At 39.3% G+C, this 16,428-nt stretch overlaps 1 protein-coding gene across 2 annotated transcripts in view; it reads right to left on the bottom strand.

Moving 5' to 3' along the window:
* Positions 1–15,819, bottom strand: part of Rbm5 (RNA binding motif protein 5) — a 34,250-nt gene extending 18,431 nt beyond the window's left edge. For both annotated transcript variants that reach the window (XM_010615515.3, XM_010615516.3), the window contains exons 1-6: positions 15,685–15,819; positions 14,482–14,548; positions 9,763–9,928; positions 8,683–8,838; positions 682–751; positions 126–199 (exon numbers count right to left, since the gene is read on the bottom strand). In XM_010615515.3, the coding sequence (XP_010613817.1) occupies positions 126–199; positions 682–751; positions 8,683–8,838; positions 9,763–9,928; positions 14,482–14,498 (483 nt within the window). In that variant the 5' untranslated portion in view covers positions 14,499–14,548; positions 15,685–15,819. The remainder of the gene's footprint in view (positions 1–125; positions 200–681; positions 752–8,682; positions 8,839–9,762; positions 9,929–14,481; positions 14,549–15,684) is intronic.
* Positions 15,820–16,428: the final 609 nt, after the last annotated feature.

The raw sequence follows: 16,428 nt of genomic DNA, 5'->3' as shown, positions 1-16,428 counted from the left end.
TTTTTTTTTTTTTTTTTTTTTTTTTAAAGTCACTCCTTTGGAACAAACCACTCCTTCAACCTTTTTTTAAATTGTACAGACTTGTTCCATTTTCATGAATATCTAGACTTGGTGAGTGAAGCAACCTGATTGGCTTCCATCCAGCTGGTAGCATCTTGCAAGTGATAAAACTCCACGAAGGCGAAACCACGGCTTACACCTAGAGACAGCATTCAGATATAGACGGGATACTCGTGTTAGTCAGTTCCTTTATAACAGGTCAATCTCTCTCCCACTGCTTCAACACTGTGTGACAAAGCCAATTGGGAAGCAGCTTTATAAATGTGACTTGACTTGGGGATCTTCTTGACACTTTGCCATGGCAAGGAACAAGCCGCCTCAACTAAATGCCACTTGATTTGATTCCACGCTTAAAGTAACCATGCAACAGACTATGAACAGTCACACGAGGAGTTTACAAATCATTACTTACCTAGAGGAAAAAAAACCCTAAAACCAAAGTTTTTAGAAAGTTCCTCAGATGTTAACATCGTTTTCAAAGTGTCACATTCCTTAGCCATGGCAAACCTCTCATTCTGAATTCATGTGCTTGAAGAATTGGGGGGTATTAGGATGTTCTTTAGGGACTGAGGTGGGAATGGGGAAGAGAACAAGAGCAGTAGGAACTAAGCAAGCCCTCACCTGTTTTCCTCTTCATCAGCCTCACATCTGCAGGCTGAGGGCCTTCAAAGGACTCCATCATTTCTCGAATCTGCACAAGGTTTGACAAATTTACAGTCAAAGCTTCGGAACGCACTATTTTATATCAAAGAAAGTTCAAAGAACAGGTGAGTACATGAACTGTTTAGCCAAATTCTAAATTTGTCACCAAAATACATTTATTCTTTTTTTTTTTTTTTTTTGGTACCGGAGATTGAACTCGGGTCCTTTCACTTGCAAGGCAGGCCATCAAACTGCTGAGCTAAATCCCCGGCCCCCAAAATACAATTATTCTAAAAGACATAAAGAAAAGAAGGAATACATTTCTTAGAAATCACCATAACAGCCTTCAAGGCATTCACTGTATGTTGCCTGAAAATTTCTCAGGCATAATTAATTTACTTTTTTTTTTTGTACTGGGGAATCAAACTTGGATCCTTGCATTTGCAAGTCAGGCAGTGCAAGCACTGAGCTAAATCCCCAGCCCAATAATTAATTTGTCATGATATGCCAATTTGCTCATGGTATGTCATCCCTCAGGTTTTCCACTTTGAGTATAATCTCACTGTCCTTTGTTCTACAGGACACAGACAGAAAATGAGACTAAAAAGAGGAAGAGGATATGTTAATGTCAAAATAACCAGTAAAAGAGATGCATACTCAAGGAAAACATATGATACACAATTTAAAAAAGAGGGGCCAGGGATTTAGCTCAGTGGTTCCGCTGCCTGCCTTGTAAGACCAAGGACCCGAGTTCAATCCCGAGTACCAAAATATATATATATATATATATATATATTCACATTAATGATTAGAGTAAGTTTCATAATAATTTCATAACATTATTAGATTCCCAATAAAAATAAACATTAATTGGGCCCAGAAGAAAACATTCTGGCTAGTAGGTATGTTCTAGATGCCAGACTAATTCTTCACTTTCTTCACTGAAAAAGGCAATGACCAATACATTGGTCTTGAGATACGCATGGTGGCATATACCTGTAATCCCAGCACTTAGGAGGCACAGGTAGGAGGATTGCTCCAAGTTTAAGGCCAGCCTGGGCTACATAGTGAGTTCAAGGCCAGACTGAAGCCTTGTCTCAATGAAACAAACATCAACAAAAAACCACAACCAAACAACCCCCCCGAAGTAAACCCCCCCAAAACAATACATCAGTCTCTTTATCAATCATGTATGACAGCAATACTTCCAAGAAAAAGATAAAAAAAAAAAAAAAAAAAAGGAAAAAGAAAAACAGATTCTCAGTGGCCCCTACTTTCTATTTCTAGTTAGGTACAAGATTATACATAATCAATGTGACATGTACAAGATTATACATAATCAATGTGACATGTATATATACCAGTACCCACAATGAATATATTTAGTATGCATCACAAACATATATAGATGAAATTGTTTAAGAAAAAAACAAGCCATATTCCTAGTCTCCCACCCAATTATATAGTTAATTTTCATTATTCACAGATGCATATTTGCTAATTTGACTACTCATTTGTAATCCCTGGACCAATACTTTTGTGGTCATGTACATACAGTTGTCTAAATATGCATGTTCCCAGCTGATATCTAATAAAGCAATGCTTTGCCTTGCTTGAACTTTCATATTGTTAACAAGTGTCTAGTACCTCATTCTGCAAAATTTTGTGCCTTTTATGGGTAATTTCATCGTTTAAAATGGTTCCCAAGAATAGCACTAATGTGCTGCTAGTGTTCCTAGGCACAAGAAGGCTACATGTATCTTATGGGGAAAATGTGTGTTGGCTAAGTGTCATTCAGGTGTTATAATCCTGTTGGCTGTAAATTCAGTATTGATGAATCAACAATACAAATTACATAAAACATCTTAAACAGGAACACATAAAAAGTTTCTGTACTAACTGGTTGGAAAAAATGTTGTGACCTCAAGTTTACAAGAACCTCCATTTTCCCTGGCAGCAATGGTGCAGTATTTGTGGTAACTTAATGGAACATAATTACCATGAATAAGGAGAATAGATTATTACCTATTTTCTCACACAAAATGCTATGCTAAGCAAACAAGATGACACTCAGTTTCATACTTGGTAACATAGTAAATAAAAAAAATTAGTCATCAGTATATATGTAGCCACTAACAAAGTAACAATACAGTAACATACATAGTAACATAGTAACTAGATACCACCCTTAAGAGTTTGCATGTTCCAAGAGGGAGGAGGCTAAAGTAAAAAGGAAAAAAATGGTAACAGGTGATACATTAGTATAATCTTCTAAATAACTCATTTTTTTTTTTTGGTAGAAGAATGTAAGAAAAAATTTTAAGAACAACACTTATTTTTTCAGTAAGATTTTAGGCAGGCATAGTGGTGCATGCCTGTAATTCTAGCAATATGAGAGGCTGAGGCAGGATATTCCCAAGTCCAAGCCCAGTCACTGGCAATTTAATGAGATCCTTGTGCGAGATAAAAAATAAAAAGGTGTAGGGCTAGGGAGTTAGCTCAATTGTGCCACTGCCTGCCTGGCAAGCAAAAGGTCCCAAGTTTGATCCCTATTACCAAAAATAAAACAAAACAAAACTGAGTTTAAAGAGGTCTGGAGATGTAGCCTCAGTGTGACAGTCCTAGGTTTAATCCCCAGCATGAAAAAAACAAAAATATCTTGAGGACAGTACTAAACATGTCAATACCTTTTACCCTATCCTAAAGAAGGATCAAGAAGATATAGATAGTTTGAAGGATTGGAACCAACAGAGACAATAACTTCTATCTAAGCTATGAAAATACATTTAAATTTAAAAAAGAAAAGAGAGATGCAATGGAGGTACACATTAAGCAAAATGTTCTTTCTCAAAAAAAAAAAAAGAAAAAAAAAGTTCTTTCTCATTTAATACATTCAATCCTGGCTAGTGTAACAAAATGGAAATAACACTCTAATTCAAAATTTATACCTCATCATCTGCACACCTGTACTTCAAACCTACCTCATGCCCCTAATGCTTCCAATTCTTTCTTGGCCTTTTATGTCTGCTAACAAAAGAACATATAGATCTGCTTTTCATCTACTCTTTTCAACAAGGCTGATATGGTCTGGGTATCATCTTGTTAAAACAAAGAGCTGAAGCCAGGTGTGGTGGTGCACACCTATAATCCCAACACTCAGGAGACTGAGGCAGGAGGATCACCACGAGTTCGAAGCCAGCTTGGGCTACATAGTGAGTTCAACATCAGCCTGAACTATATACCAAAAAACAAAACCAACCAAACAAAAAAACTGGAAAAAACAAAGACCACTGAGGTTTACTGGGTTAGTGAATAAAAAAAAAAAAAAAAAAAAAAAAAGAAAGAAACTGACTGGTATCGTAGGAATTTTCTTCAGATAGATGTCCTATATACATTTTACAAATATCTCAAAAAGAAAAATTTCTAAGACTATTGCACAGTATCTGGGAACCTCAGAAATTTCACTTTGAAAGACAAATGTTTGTGTTTTGTTTTGTTTCTGGTACCAGGGATTGAACTTGGGTCCTTGTGCTTGCAAGGCGGGCGGTGTAACCACTGAGCTAAATCCCCAGCCCACAAATGTTCTTATGGAAGCCACTTTGTTTACCTGAAGATGACTGAGATAAACAGTGTTACAATCCTGCCCCATTACCAGTAAAATAGGCCCCAGCAGTGACCAAGTGCTGCTCCTCCATGCTGTCTACTGCCCTCTGGCCTCCTAGGGCCACACGAGCTGATTAATTAGTATGCCTTCCTGAATCAACTTATATCCTTACTACAGCTAAACTCAGCTCTGCTTTTCTATCTTCTCCCATCTCTCAAACCTATACAGCCTTTGCTGCCAGCCAAACTCTAACAACTTTCATGCTTAGCTGAGCTTTCAGGCTCCTGCCACCAGCCCAAAGAGCACTTTCCCACCTGTTTTTCACCTGTAAAATATTCTAACTCTGGGTAAATGAAGATGGTCTTAAGGACTTATCTAGATTCAGCATCTTTCCATTTCTATGTCTACTCAAATGATTCCCCCGCCTAGAGGGCCCATTTACTATACTCTTCCACAAGACAAAACAGTCTGTAATCTCAGCACTCAGGAGACTGAGGCAGGAGGATCACTGTGAGTTTGAGGCCAGCCTCAGCTACATAGTAAGCTCAAGGCCAGTCTGCACTACAAAAGAAAAACTGTCTCAAAAAAATAAAAAACAGCAAAGAATCAGCTCAACTAGCTGGGTGTGGTAGCACATGCCTATAATCACAGCACTCCGGGAACTAAGACAGAAGATCACAAATTGAAGCCTAGCCTGGGCAACTTAGTGAGATCTTTTCTCAAAATAAAAAATAAGAGCTGGAGATATAGCTTAGTCTGAAAGCTCTGGGTTCAACCCCCCAGAACCATAAAAATACATCAATCAGGTCAACTTGTATCTCCATGGAGTTCTTCCTTATCCTCTACTACTAACAACCCCCTTTAAATAAACTTCTAAAACCTTTCAGCAAGACCTTTCAGTAGGATGTCTTCCAATGACAACTATAAAACTCCCTCCCTTTCTTTTTTTACCGGGGCTGGTTGGTTACTAGGGATCAAACCCAGGGCTGTCATACTGAGCTATATCTCCAGTCCTTTTTTATTTTTTGAAACAGAGTCTCCTAAGTTGGTAAGCTGACCAGTCTGGGCTCAAACTTGGGATCCTATTGTCTCAGCATCCCAGAGTGCTAGGATACCATATCCAGCTCCCCTCCTCACCCCCAACATTTTTTTAAAAAGACATGCGAACTTGCTAGTAGTTCAGGCTGGCCTTAAACTCCTGGACCTACCCACTTCTATTATGCACTGCTGTCATCAACTGCTGACCTTATCTATTCATACATAAGTGTTTTCAAGGCAGGATCCATCTCCCTGCATCATTGTGACATCTAACACAGTATACAAAATGTAGAAGGTGTGCAGTGGATTATAAATAATGAAAAAACTACCCACTATGAGCTCTAACATTGTATCTCACATTCATAACAAGCATTACTTGCAATGTTTAGAAATCCAAAGTTGTGTGAACCTAATACATATCTTTAGCACTACTTAAAATTTAACTAAAATATTAGCATATTACTTTACTACAGGACAATAGGTATCAGCAAAGTGCTCTGCATTTACATATGAAAATACATTTATATATGTTTTTGGTAATGGGGAATGAACTTGGGACCTTGCGATTGCAAAGTCTGTCCGCATGTATGTGTGTGTGCATATCTATCTATCTATCTATCTATCTTTTGGGGGGGTGGGTACTGGGGATCAAACTCTGGTCCTTGTACTTGCGAGGCAGGCAGCAGAACCACTGAGCTAAATCCCCGGCCCCTGGATTTATATTTTTTAAAAAATATTTTCCAGGGGCTGGGGATTTATCTCAGTGGTTTCGCTGCCTGCTTTGCAAATGCAAGGGCCCAAGTTTGATACCGGGTACCAAAAAAAAAAAAAAAAAAAAAAAAATTCCAGCCAGGCATGGTAGCACATGCTTATAATCCTAGCACTTGGGAGGCTGAGGCAAAAGTTGCTGCGAGTTCAAGTTCAAGGCCACCCGAGGCTACATAGTGAGTTCAAGGCCAATCTGACCCTATCTCAAAAAAAAAAAAAAAAAAAATCCCCCCTGAAACTTTTCACCATCAACACTGGCTGAACAGTGTATACTACATGCAAGGACTGGGAAAACAAATAACTTCTTTATTGAGGTCTGTTTTCAAATATCTTTGGTCTTGTGATAGAAGACATACATACTGATAGCCACAGTATAGGTGTTGCATGAAAGTCACAAATACACTGCTCTTAAAAGAAAAAAGTAAAAATCAAAAACATAGTGCCTTGGGAAAAGAATAAGAAGAAATTCTAAGCCAGGTATGGTGGCACAAGCCTAAAATTCTAGCACTCTGGGCAGTTGAGGCAGGATCTCAATTTTGAGCCCAGCCTATGCAACCTAGAAAGGCCCTGTCTCAAAAAAAAAAAAAAAAAAAAGAGAGAGAGAGATGGGGCTGGGGATTTAGCTCAGTGGCACTGTGCCTGCCTTGCAAACACAAGGTTCTGAATTCTACCCCAGGTACCCAGGGGGTGGGGTGGGGGTGTGTGAGCTGGTGTGAAGGTCTTGGCTTCAATCCCTAATAAAATAATAATAAAACAAACTGCCTGGTGGGTCAGAGAAAGCTTGACATAAAAGAAGAATCAAGAAGAAAAATGTGGGCTGGAGATTTAGCTCAGTGGTTCCACCGCCTGCCTTGCAAGCACAAGGACCCGAGTTTGATCCCCAGCACCAAAAAAATAAAAATGTACCCTGGCTATTAATTGACCTACTAGACTCCTCAAGGATGCTGCATTTGGACATAATAGGAATCAACAATTTGAAGGTTTGCAAAATATGGTACATGCTAGATGGCAGTTATGTTGCTGGGAGAAAGGTGAAAACCTTATAAAAAAAGAAAATTTTCTTTATATTTGCAAAAGACTATACAGCAAACCATGTGGTTGCTTAGATGGAGTCCCCACATATTCAGTTTTCAAAGCAAAATTTTTTTATTTATAGGATATACAGTAACTATTTGGGTCCTATAAAAAATATAATACCTGTCCTTAATAGCTTACATTCATGTGTAACTTTAACATGAATGAAGAAAATCCATTTATGGAAGTACAATGAGAGTTGACCCAATCACTCTGTCCATCAAACCACTCAGCCTAATCTGTATTAGCAAAGTTTTGTTTCTATTTTTATTTTTAATACAGATTTTTCAGTGAGGGGATTTTTCAACGCCACTAGATCTATTTTCTTTTATTTTTCCATTTTAATTTGCTTTATAACTTGAACAAAATCTACTAGTATTAGGTACTACTTATCAATTTTGAGCTGATGGGCATGTGTATGAGAACTGAGGAGGTAATTTATTGGAATGAAATGACATCCCCAGCCCCTTTTCTTTTTTGACATGAATTTTACAAATGGAGAATGATGTTGCAAAGGTAATGTGGCAAAGTTGACAATGACCATTAACATGACTATGATTTAGAAGTAACTTTTTCCTGCTTCTCTAATCTGAAAAATGGTTACTCTATGATTTTTTAAAACATGGTATTTGGTTTTGCATATCTGTTATTTAGGCACTATTCTTGTTTGCCTCATTATTTTTGCCAGTGTACTCTATACCTCCACCTTATTTAAGAGACAGAAAGTGGATTTTAAAAAGTCATAGCAACAATAAGAAAAGTGGTTTTATAATTTATCTTCCATGTCAAGTCTGGTTAACTTGTTATGCAATATAAAGTGAAACATTAGGTTTCTATTCCTGTTCACTTTTTATCATTAAAATTAATGCAAAATACAAAACAAAACAAAACGAAGAAGAAAAAGGTACACTGTTAGAGCAATGGACATGTCCAAAGAGACCCACTGGGGAAGCAGGTGGTAGATGTGGCTAGAAGAAGGGGTGAGCAGAAATGCTGTTGGAAATCAAGCAGTGCCAAGTAGTCCAAAACCTCACTACCCAAAAGAGTGAGTCAGAGAATGAGTCTTCCTTTTCAACAAGCTTCCCTGAGATTTCAAATGGATACCATATTTTTCATCAAATCAAAGATTATGAAGAAAGTTAAGGGGCGGTTCCGCCGCCTACCTCTAAAGCACAAGGACCTGAGTTTGATCCCTAGTACCAAAAAAAACAAAAAAAAAAGAACGTTATGTTTTTATGGATATGTCCTTGCCCAATAAGCTATCAACTCAATAAAAATGCACTGATTACCTTCTAAGAGCTAATGAAGGAATAAGAGATGTTAAGGAACTTGCCTAAATATAAGTGATAATTTATTTGTCACCCCAAGAGACAAAAATATATTTCAAAAGTTGAGATGTCAGCTTAAGATAAAACAATAACATCCAACAATAATGGAAGAAGCTCAAAGTTTACTGTGTCTTTTGGACTGCTCACTAGAATTGTGATATTCCTTACATCGCTCTCTGTGATGGTGATGGGAAGGCCGCGCAGCATGATGGTCTTGCTCTCTCTCTCATCGCTGATGTCATGCCTATAGTCATGTTCACCATAGTCACCATCTGAATGGTAGCCATCTTCAGATCGATCACTGTTCCTTCTTTCACGTTCTCTCTGATTCACAATAAACAAAATTAAATTTAAATTATTCTGCAGTCATTGATCCAGGTTCTGTACTTATAGAATTCTTTTCTCTTTTTTTGGTACTGGGGATCAAACTCAGAACCTTGTTCTTGTGAGGCAGGTAGCAGAACCCCAGTCCTTGCACTCCTAGAATTTACTCTCAAGAAAAAAAGTCAAATTAAGTAATGCTCCATGCTGACAGTCATCTCAGTGTTTTGTTATGGGTTTTTTTTGGTATGCCTCAGTGTTTTCTAGAATAACCTACCATACAGTATACCAAAACACAATGAAATAAATTTAATAAAATTCCCTGTTATATGTAATATTAAGATTTTGATATAGAAGGTAGAAAGGGGAGAGGTACAAAATTTTATAGGTAGCACAATTACTCCCAAAAAGCTATGTCTCTATACAGGGGAAAAAATGTGAAGGGAAGGTATGTCAAGATGACTAAAACTATAACTTTCTCATTTCAAAACAGTCTGAGGCATAGAGCTTATATATTATTATAACCTGTCTCATCATTAAAATGGGAACAACAGGCCCAGGGATTTAACTCAGTGGTTCCAGCCCCTGCCTTGCAAGCACAAGGGCCCAAGTTCCATCCACGGTACCAAAAAAGAAAAAAAAGGCAATGCTATCTACTTTATAGGGTTATAGTGAGACCTGAAGAGTTCATGAAGTCAAGTGCTCCAAAGAATATACGGTAAGACCTAAGTAAACCTTGCTATTATTTCTATTACTAAAAGACAGAAGTTATCTTTGCAGGTTATCATCAATTCAATCATATTTTAGAATAGTAGAAGGTTTAACTATAATACTCAAAAGGAGTTCTCTTTAAATACTTTTGAATATTTTTCTTATACATATAATTTACAATACAAATAACTCCATAAACAGTTGCTGGTCACTCACCTCTGGACTATCATAGTCTCGGTAGTCGTCATATCTATCACCCCTTCGATCATCACTAGATCTTTTGTAATCAGAGTCCCTCCGTCTGCTTCTAGAGTCTCGCTCATCACGGTCATCCCTGTCTATGATGGAACCATATCTTCCACTACGCTCTGTTCTACTCACTCTGCCAGAGAAAATAATTTTCATTTAGTCTGTAGCAAATCATTAGAAATATATACAAAACCCTTACAGATCAGTTTATGAGATATATTTAAAAAAGATACCAAAAGGAAGGGCAGGGACAAGGGGAAAAAATGAGAACTAAGACCTGTCATGTAAAGGTACAAGATCCCAAAGATGAATGTAACTATACTGTAAACCTAAAATGTACCAATAAACTCAGAGAAAAAATAAAATAAATAAATGATACCTCCAAATGATTTAATGTATCCCTTAAAATTTACTACTAAAGTCTACTTTACAGAAGTAGTCACTGAGAAAATACCTGTAAAAATAACTTTCAGGAATTTATGCTAAATCAGAAAATATAGTTATCAAATATTTGGGTTGAATTTTTGTACCGGGATGAACTCGGGACCTTGTGCTTGCGAGGCAGGCGCCAGAACCACTGAGCTAAATACCTGGCCCTGGGTTAAATTTTTGAGAAAAGGTCATATTTTCAAAGCTTATTCTTCTGGTTTCTCAAGCCTATAGTGTACCCATTATTCCCTTCATTTCCAAAGAAGATTTTAGTGACCGAAGATAGGAAGAAAGCAATTACTCAAAATTTACCTCATTTCAAAGAGTACATTCTAACTAATATACTCTCAAGTTACCACACTTACTAGTAAATGGACCAATAACCTAAATGAACTAAGTTACTCTTTTCCATCAGGCTCTTGACCAAGTAGCTTGGTTTTTTGTTTGTTTTCCTTTTTTAGAGACAGGATCTTGCTATATAGTTCAGGCTGCCTCAAACCCATAGCAATCCAATCATCCCAGCCTCCTGAGTGCTAGGATTACAAATGTGAACCACATGCCCAGCCTAACCAAGTACTTCTTTTGTAGACATAACTGGATAATTATCCAAAACTAGGTCCTTGTCAGGCATGGTGACACAAGCCTATAATCCCAGCACTTGGTAGGCTGAGGCAGGAACTGTGAGTTCAAGACCAGCCTGGGCTACATAATGAGTTCCAGATCAGTCTGAACTACACAGTGAGACCCTGTCTCAAAAAAAAAAAAAAAAAAAAAAAAAAAAGCAGCGGGGGGGACCTTAGCTCAGTGGTTTGGCGCCTGCGCCTGCCTGGCAAACACAAGGACCCAAGTTCGATCCCTGGTATCCCCCCAAAAGCCCAACAACAAAAAACAAACAAAACTAGGTCCTTCAGAAAATATTTATTTCTTTTTTTTTCTCATTGAGTTTATTGGTACATTTTAGGTATATAATACAGTTACATTCATTATTGGGATCTTGCAGCTTTACATGGCAGGAAAAAATATTTATTTCTTATGGTATCTGGTTTATTTTTGGCTACTCACAGACCTGGGTTTCATAGGAAAATTTAATGTTAGAGAGATTTAAATCCATTTGATCATAGAAGAAATAATTCATGAATTACTTATCAGATTCATAAAACTGTGTAATCACAGGACAAAGAATTATAAAACACTAATTTAAATTGAGTATACCCCCAAAAGTTAGTCATTCCTGGATTTTTCTGTAGAATCCAGCTAATAATTGCTTGTGGAAACCACAAATATCCTCCACAATTGCTTTTTTTGTGTGTGGGGGGGTACCAGGGATCAAACTTGAGACCTTGCACTTGTGAGGCAGGTGGAAGAACCACTGAGCTAAATCTCTAGCCTCCACAATTGTTTTCTTTCTTTCTTTTTTTTTTTTGGTTTTTTTGAGACAGAGTCTCACTATGTAGTGAGACTGACCTGGCACTCACTATGTAGCTCAGGCTGGTCTCGAACTCACAGCGATCCTTCTGCCTCAGCCTCCCGAGTGCTGGAATTACAGGCGTGTGCCACCACACCCCGCCCACAATTGTTTTCTTGGCAGAAGGTTTGTAAGTAGCCAATCTGACAGTGTTATTCAGTTCTCCTTGCTGCTGAATGGCTGGTGCCCTGTAACACACCTTGGGTAGATATACCAACATTTCCACATCCTAACAGGCTGCTGAATCTTGTGCAGTTATCTTGAGTTTTCTCTTAAAGCCCTAGGATCCCTAAGAGGCTACCAAAACGGCCTGTACCTTCTAAGGCTTTATTAATACAGTATCTTATTAAATTACAGAACTAAAGACATAGCATATTTAGTGTTTAAACGAAAAATAGGCATAGACATTTATACGCATTTTTCTAACCACATCTGAAATTCATGGTTTTTCACAATTCAGATGCTCTAGGAATGTAAACCCCAAGAATTTCAGGGGTCCACTGCATATAGATTTACTAAAAAGAATTCAAGGAAGTAGTTTAGGCTATTTCACGACATGAACCATGGAACTGAAGAGAGCCTAAAAGTGCTATTATGAATTTAGTAAATTATTTGGAACCACAGACTGATGCCACAGCATTAAAATGATGACATCATGTGACATGAACAAGTCCCTCTGGGCAGTTAATTTAACTATTAGAAGCACTGGCTTTAACACTAAAAAAGCTGGTAACCAAATAAGCAAAAATATATTTAAATCAAATGTTCTCAGGGAATATCCATAGTTGACCCACGAGCCAAATGCCCTCATCTTAATTCTCCATTAATTCTTTGGATCTTTTTTCTTTCATGTAACACATGGCTCCAAGATCTCAATTCTACAAGTGTGAATTATTTGCTATTTAGGGGACAATAACAGATTGCTTGCTGCAGCCAGGCACTGCATAATCTTTTGGTTTCTGTACAGGCTGTTGCTTGAAACTCTCAGAGACCCACCCTATCTTGCCCTCCTTTTCTTTTCTTTTTCTTTCGTTTTGGTACCAGGGATCAAACTCAGGACCTTGTTCTTTCCAGGCAGGGAACCACTGAGCTAAATCCCCGGCCCTGCCCTCCTTTTCTTAATTCTTTCTTACTTAACCTTCAGACTTCACCTTAGAGAGCACTTTCTCCAGGAAGCCTTCCTGTTGTGTTCAAGAAAACAACAACAACAAAAAAGAAAACAAAACATTTTTTATGTGTTCTAACAGCACTCTAAACTTTTTACGATAGCATAGTTTACACTGTACTTCAACTCTTACTACATTGCGAATTGTGACAGCTGAAATTACAGGCGTGTGCCACCACACCCCGCCCACAATTGTTTTCTTGGCAGAAGGTTTGTAAGTAGCCAATCTGACAGTGTTATTCAGTTCTCCTTGCTGCTGAATGGCTGGTGCCCTGTAACACACCTTGGGTAGATATACCAACATTTCCACATCCTAACAGGCTGCTGAATCTTGTGCAGTTATCTTGAGTTTTCTCTTAAAGCCCTAGGATCCCTAAGAGGCTACCAAAACGGCCTGTACCTTCTAAGGCTTTATTAATACAGTATCTTATTAAATTACAGAACTAAAGACATAGCATATTTAGTGTTTAAACGAAAAATAGGCATAGACATTTATACGCATTTTTCTAACCACATCTGAAATTCATGGTTTTTCACAATTCAGATGCTCTAGGAATGTAAACCCCAAGAATTTCAGGGGTCCACTGCATATAGATTTACTAAAAAGAATTCAAGGAAGTAGTTTAGGCTATTTCACGACATGAACCATGGAACTGAAGAGAGCCTAAAAGTGCTATTATGAATTTAGTAAATTATTTGGAACCACAGACTGATGCCACAGCATTAAAATGATGACATCATGTGACATGAACAAGTCCCTCTGGGCAGTTAATTTAACTATTAGAAGCACTGGCTTTAACACTAAAAAAGCTGGTAACCAAATAAGCAAAAATATATTTAAATCAAATGTTCTCAGGGAATATCCATAGTTGACCCACGAGCCAAATGCCCTCATCTTAATTCTCCATTAATTCTTTGGATCTTTTTTCTTTCATGTAACACATGGCTCCAAGATCTCAATTCTACAAGTGTGAATTATTTGCTATTTAGGGGACAATAACAGATTGCTTGCTGCAGCCAGGCACTGCATAATCTTTTGGTTTCTGTACAGGCTGTTGCTTGAAACTCTCAGAGACCCACCCTATCTTGCCCTCCTTTTCTTTTCTTTTTCTTTCGTTTTGGTACCAGGGATCAAACTCAGGACCTTGTTCTTTCCAGGCAGGGAACCACTGAGCTAAATCCCCGGCCCTGCCCTCCTTTTCTTAATTCTTTCTTACTTAACCTTCAGACTTCACCTTAGAGAGCACTTTCTCCAGGAAGCCTTCCTGTTGTGTTCAAGAAAACAACAACAACAAAAAAGAAAACAAAACATTTTTTATGTGTTCTAACAGCACTCTAAACTTTTTACGATAGCATAGTTTACACTGTACTTCAACTCTTACTACATTGCGAATTGTGACAGCTGCATGGAGATGCTTACTGGGGGCTGGGGATTTAGCTCAGTGGTTCTACCGCATGCCTTGCAAACCCAAGGACTCAAGTTAGATCCCCAGTACCCCCCCAAATTATTAGTCAATACTTGCTACAAAACATATTCAAATATTTGTTAGAGAAAAATAATTTTAAACAAATACTTCAGTCCCCACTAAAGCGTTGAGATCAAAGGCATGTTATGTATTTAACTTACCGCTTGTCTGAACCCATTGTCCCACTGATCTAGCAAAAGACTCCAAAAGGTTCAAATTTTATTTTTTCTAGGAGAAAAAAGAATTTCAGTAAGAAATTCAAATAAAGACGGTAACATTAAGACTCCTCTGTTCCTACTTCAGGATTACAAAGCAAAAAACGGCAGAGGTGCAATGAACTCCTTGCATTCTGAATCAGAACATCTCCAACGGGGTGGATGACCATTACAATACTGATTCAGGTATTATTAAAAACAAATTCAACATGAAACTCATTAAGCATTAAACGCAAAACTTTCTGATGAAAATTTAAAAACCTCTTAAAAGTTGGCATGTTGAGCTGGCTAAAATCTACATTTATAATGCAAGGGCTAATCCAAAGCTCTTTCTGTAAGACAAGAGCAAACTTCAACCTGACCTAATTCTTCGGGAGCAATAATCACTAATGTTGGGTTTATCCTGACCACAGGAGAGCAGTACTCCAAACCCGGGCGGTTGAGAAGCCATCACCCACCCGGCTGGACCACGTTCGATGCATCCGAGGTCCGACAACAGGACCGTCTCCAGCGATCAGGCCAGAGCAAGAGCCCAACAAACAAGTTTCATTACTAAATTAAAAAGCCATGTGGGGGAAAACAAGTCTCGGAAGAGAAGCCCTGGTGCCGCCCCTCACCGCCCGGCGGAGCCTGTACCCACCTCCGCGGGGCGTCGCGGCCGACGGCAGCACCACCGCCTGTGCCACAGACTCGGACATCAAGCTTCACCCCCATGCACGCACTCCTCCCGCCCCCCAAGTGATCCTCTGCCCGCAGCCTGCCATCACCAAACAGATTTTCTGAGAGGGCGACTCAGCTGCAACTGCGGTGCGTTGGAGGCTGGCTGGCGACTGCCAGGCACTCCCGAGGAGTGCCCGACGGACATGCGATCGCATCACCGCTTCATCGGGCAAACGATGCGGGTACACGTCAGCAAGGAGGAAACTCATAGCCCAAAAGAAACGGGGCCGAGACTGAGCTGGAGTCGATATCTGAAAGCTGACAGAGCCGGAGGAGAGAGGATAGGCAAGGCCCTCCAACGCCTCGGGTAGTTCTATTCCTCGAGAGACCGGCTGGGGCCAGCGACTGCTTCTGGCAGCTGACAGAAGGCTCAGGGAACATCCCCAACGGCAAGAACCGGGGGTCATTATGGACGGCTGCCGCACTCACCCCCTGGAGAGACCGACGCAGCGGTCGTAGCGGTTCTGGACCCCAGAACCTCCTACAGGGTTCGGCCGCTCCACAAAATGGCGCCTCCGCCGACGGCCGTCTCCTACCCACAGTACCTCGCGCGTATCCCTCCTTCGCCACCCGCCTCTACAGAGGTATCCAATCCGTGAAAGCGCCTAGCTGCGCGAAGGCTGCCGGGCAGGAAGTGTGGTCACAGGGCCGGTTTGTCACAGCGCTGTTAGTTTCTTGCGTATTTCTCTCTTCTCAAGCTAGCAGAGTTGCCAGTCAGCATTTGAGGGCCCAGATGAGAACTCTTAACGGCTTCGATAGACATAGTAATTGTTTAATAAATAGTAATTCTTTGCCTTTGCTACAAGGGCCGACGCCGCGTAAAACACGTCCAATCTGGCTTCAAAAGAAGCAGCGTTATTGATCCCTTTACAGGACGCTAGGTTACCGTACCTGGCACAAACATTTTATCTTCATAACCTGTGAGGTGGTATTTAATCCGTCTTTCAGGCGAGAAAAATGAGAGAAAAGATTTGAGACACAGTCCCACTTTGTAGTTACCATCTAGCCCAGGCTGGCCTCGAACTTGCAGTGATCCTCCTGCCTCAGATTTATGAGTGCTGAGATTACAGGTTTTTGCCATCACACCTAGCTTGGAAATTGTAATTTTTGTACGCAGGTCTTCAGAGTATCTTTCTATTGATATTCTCTAACGCAAGATCTCAGAAAAGTAAT

The sequence above is a fragment of the Fukomys damarensis genome, unplaced genomic scaffold (assembly GCF_012274545.1).
Source record: "Fukomys damarensis isolate Sample0158 unplaced genomic scaffold, DMR_v1.0_HiC HiC_scaffold_37, whole genome shotgun sequence".
Taxonomy (NCBI): domain Eukaryota; kingdom Metazoa; phylum Chordata; class Mammalia; order Rodentia; family Bathyergidae; genus Fukomys; species Fukomys damarensis.
The sequence above is the reverse complement of the archived record's forward strand: the minus strand, read 5'-3'. Positions and strand labels throughout refer to the sequence as shown.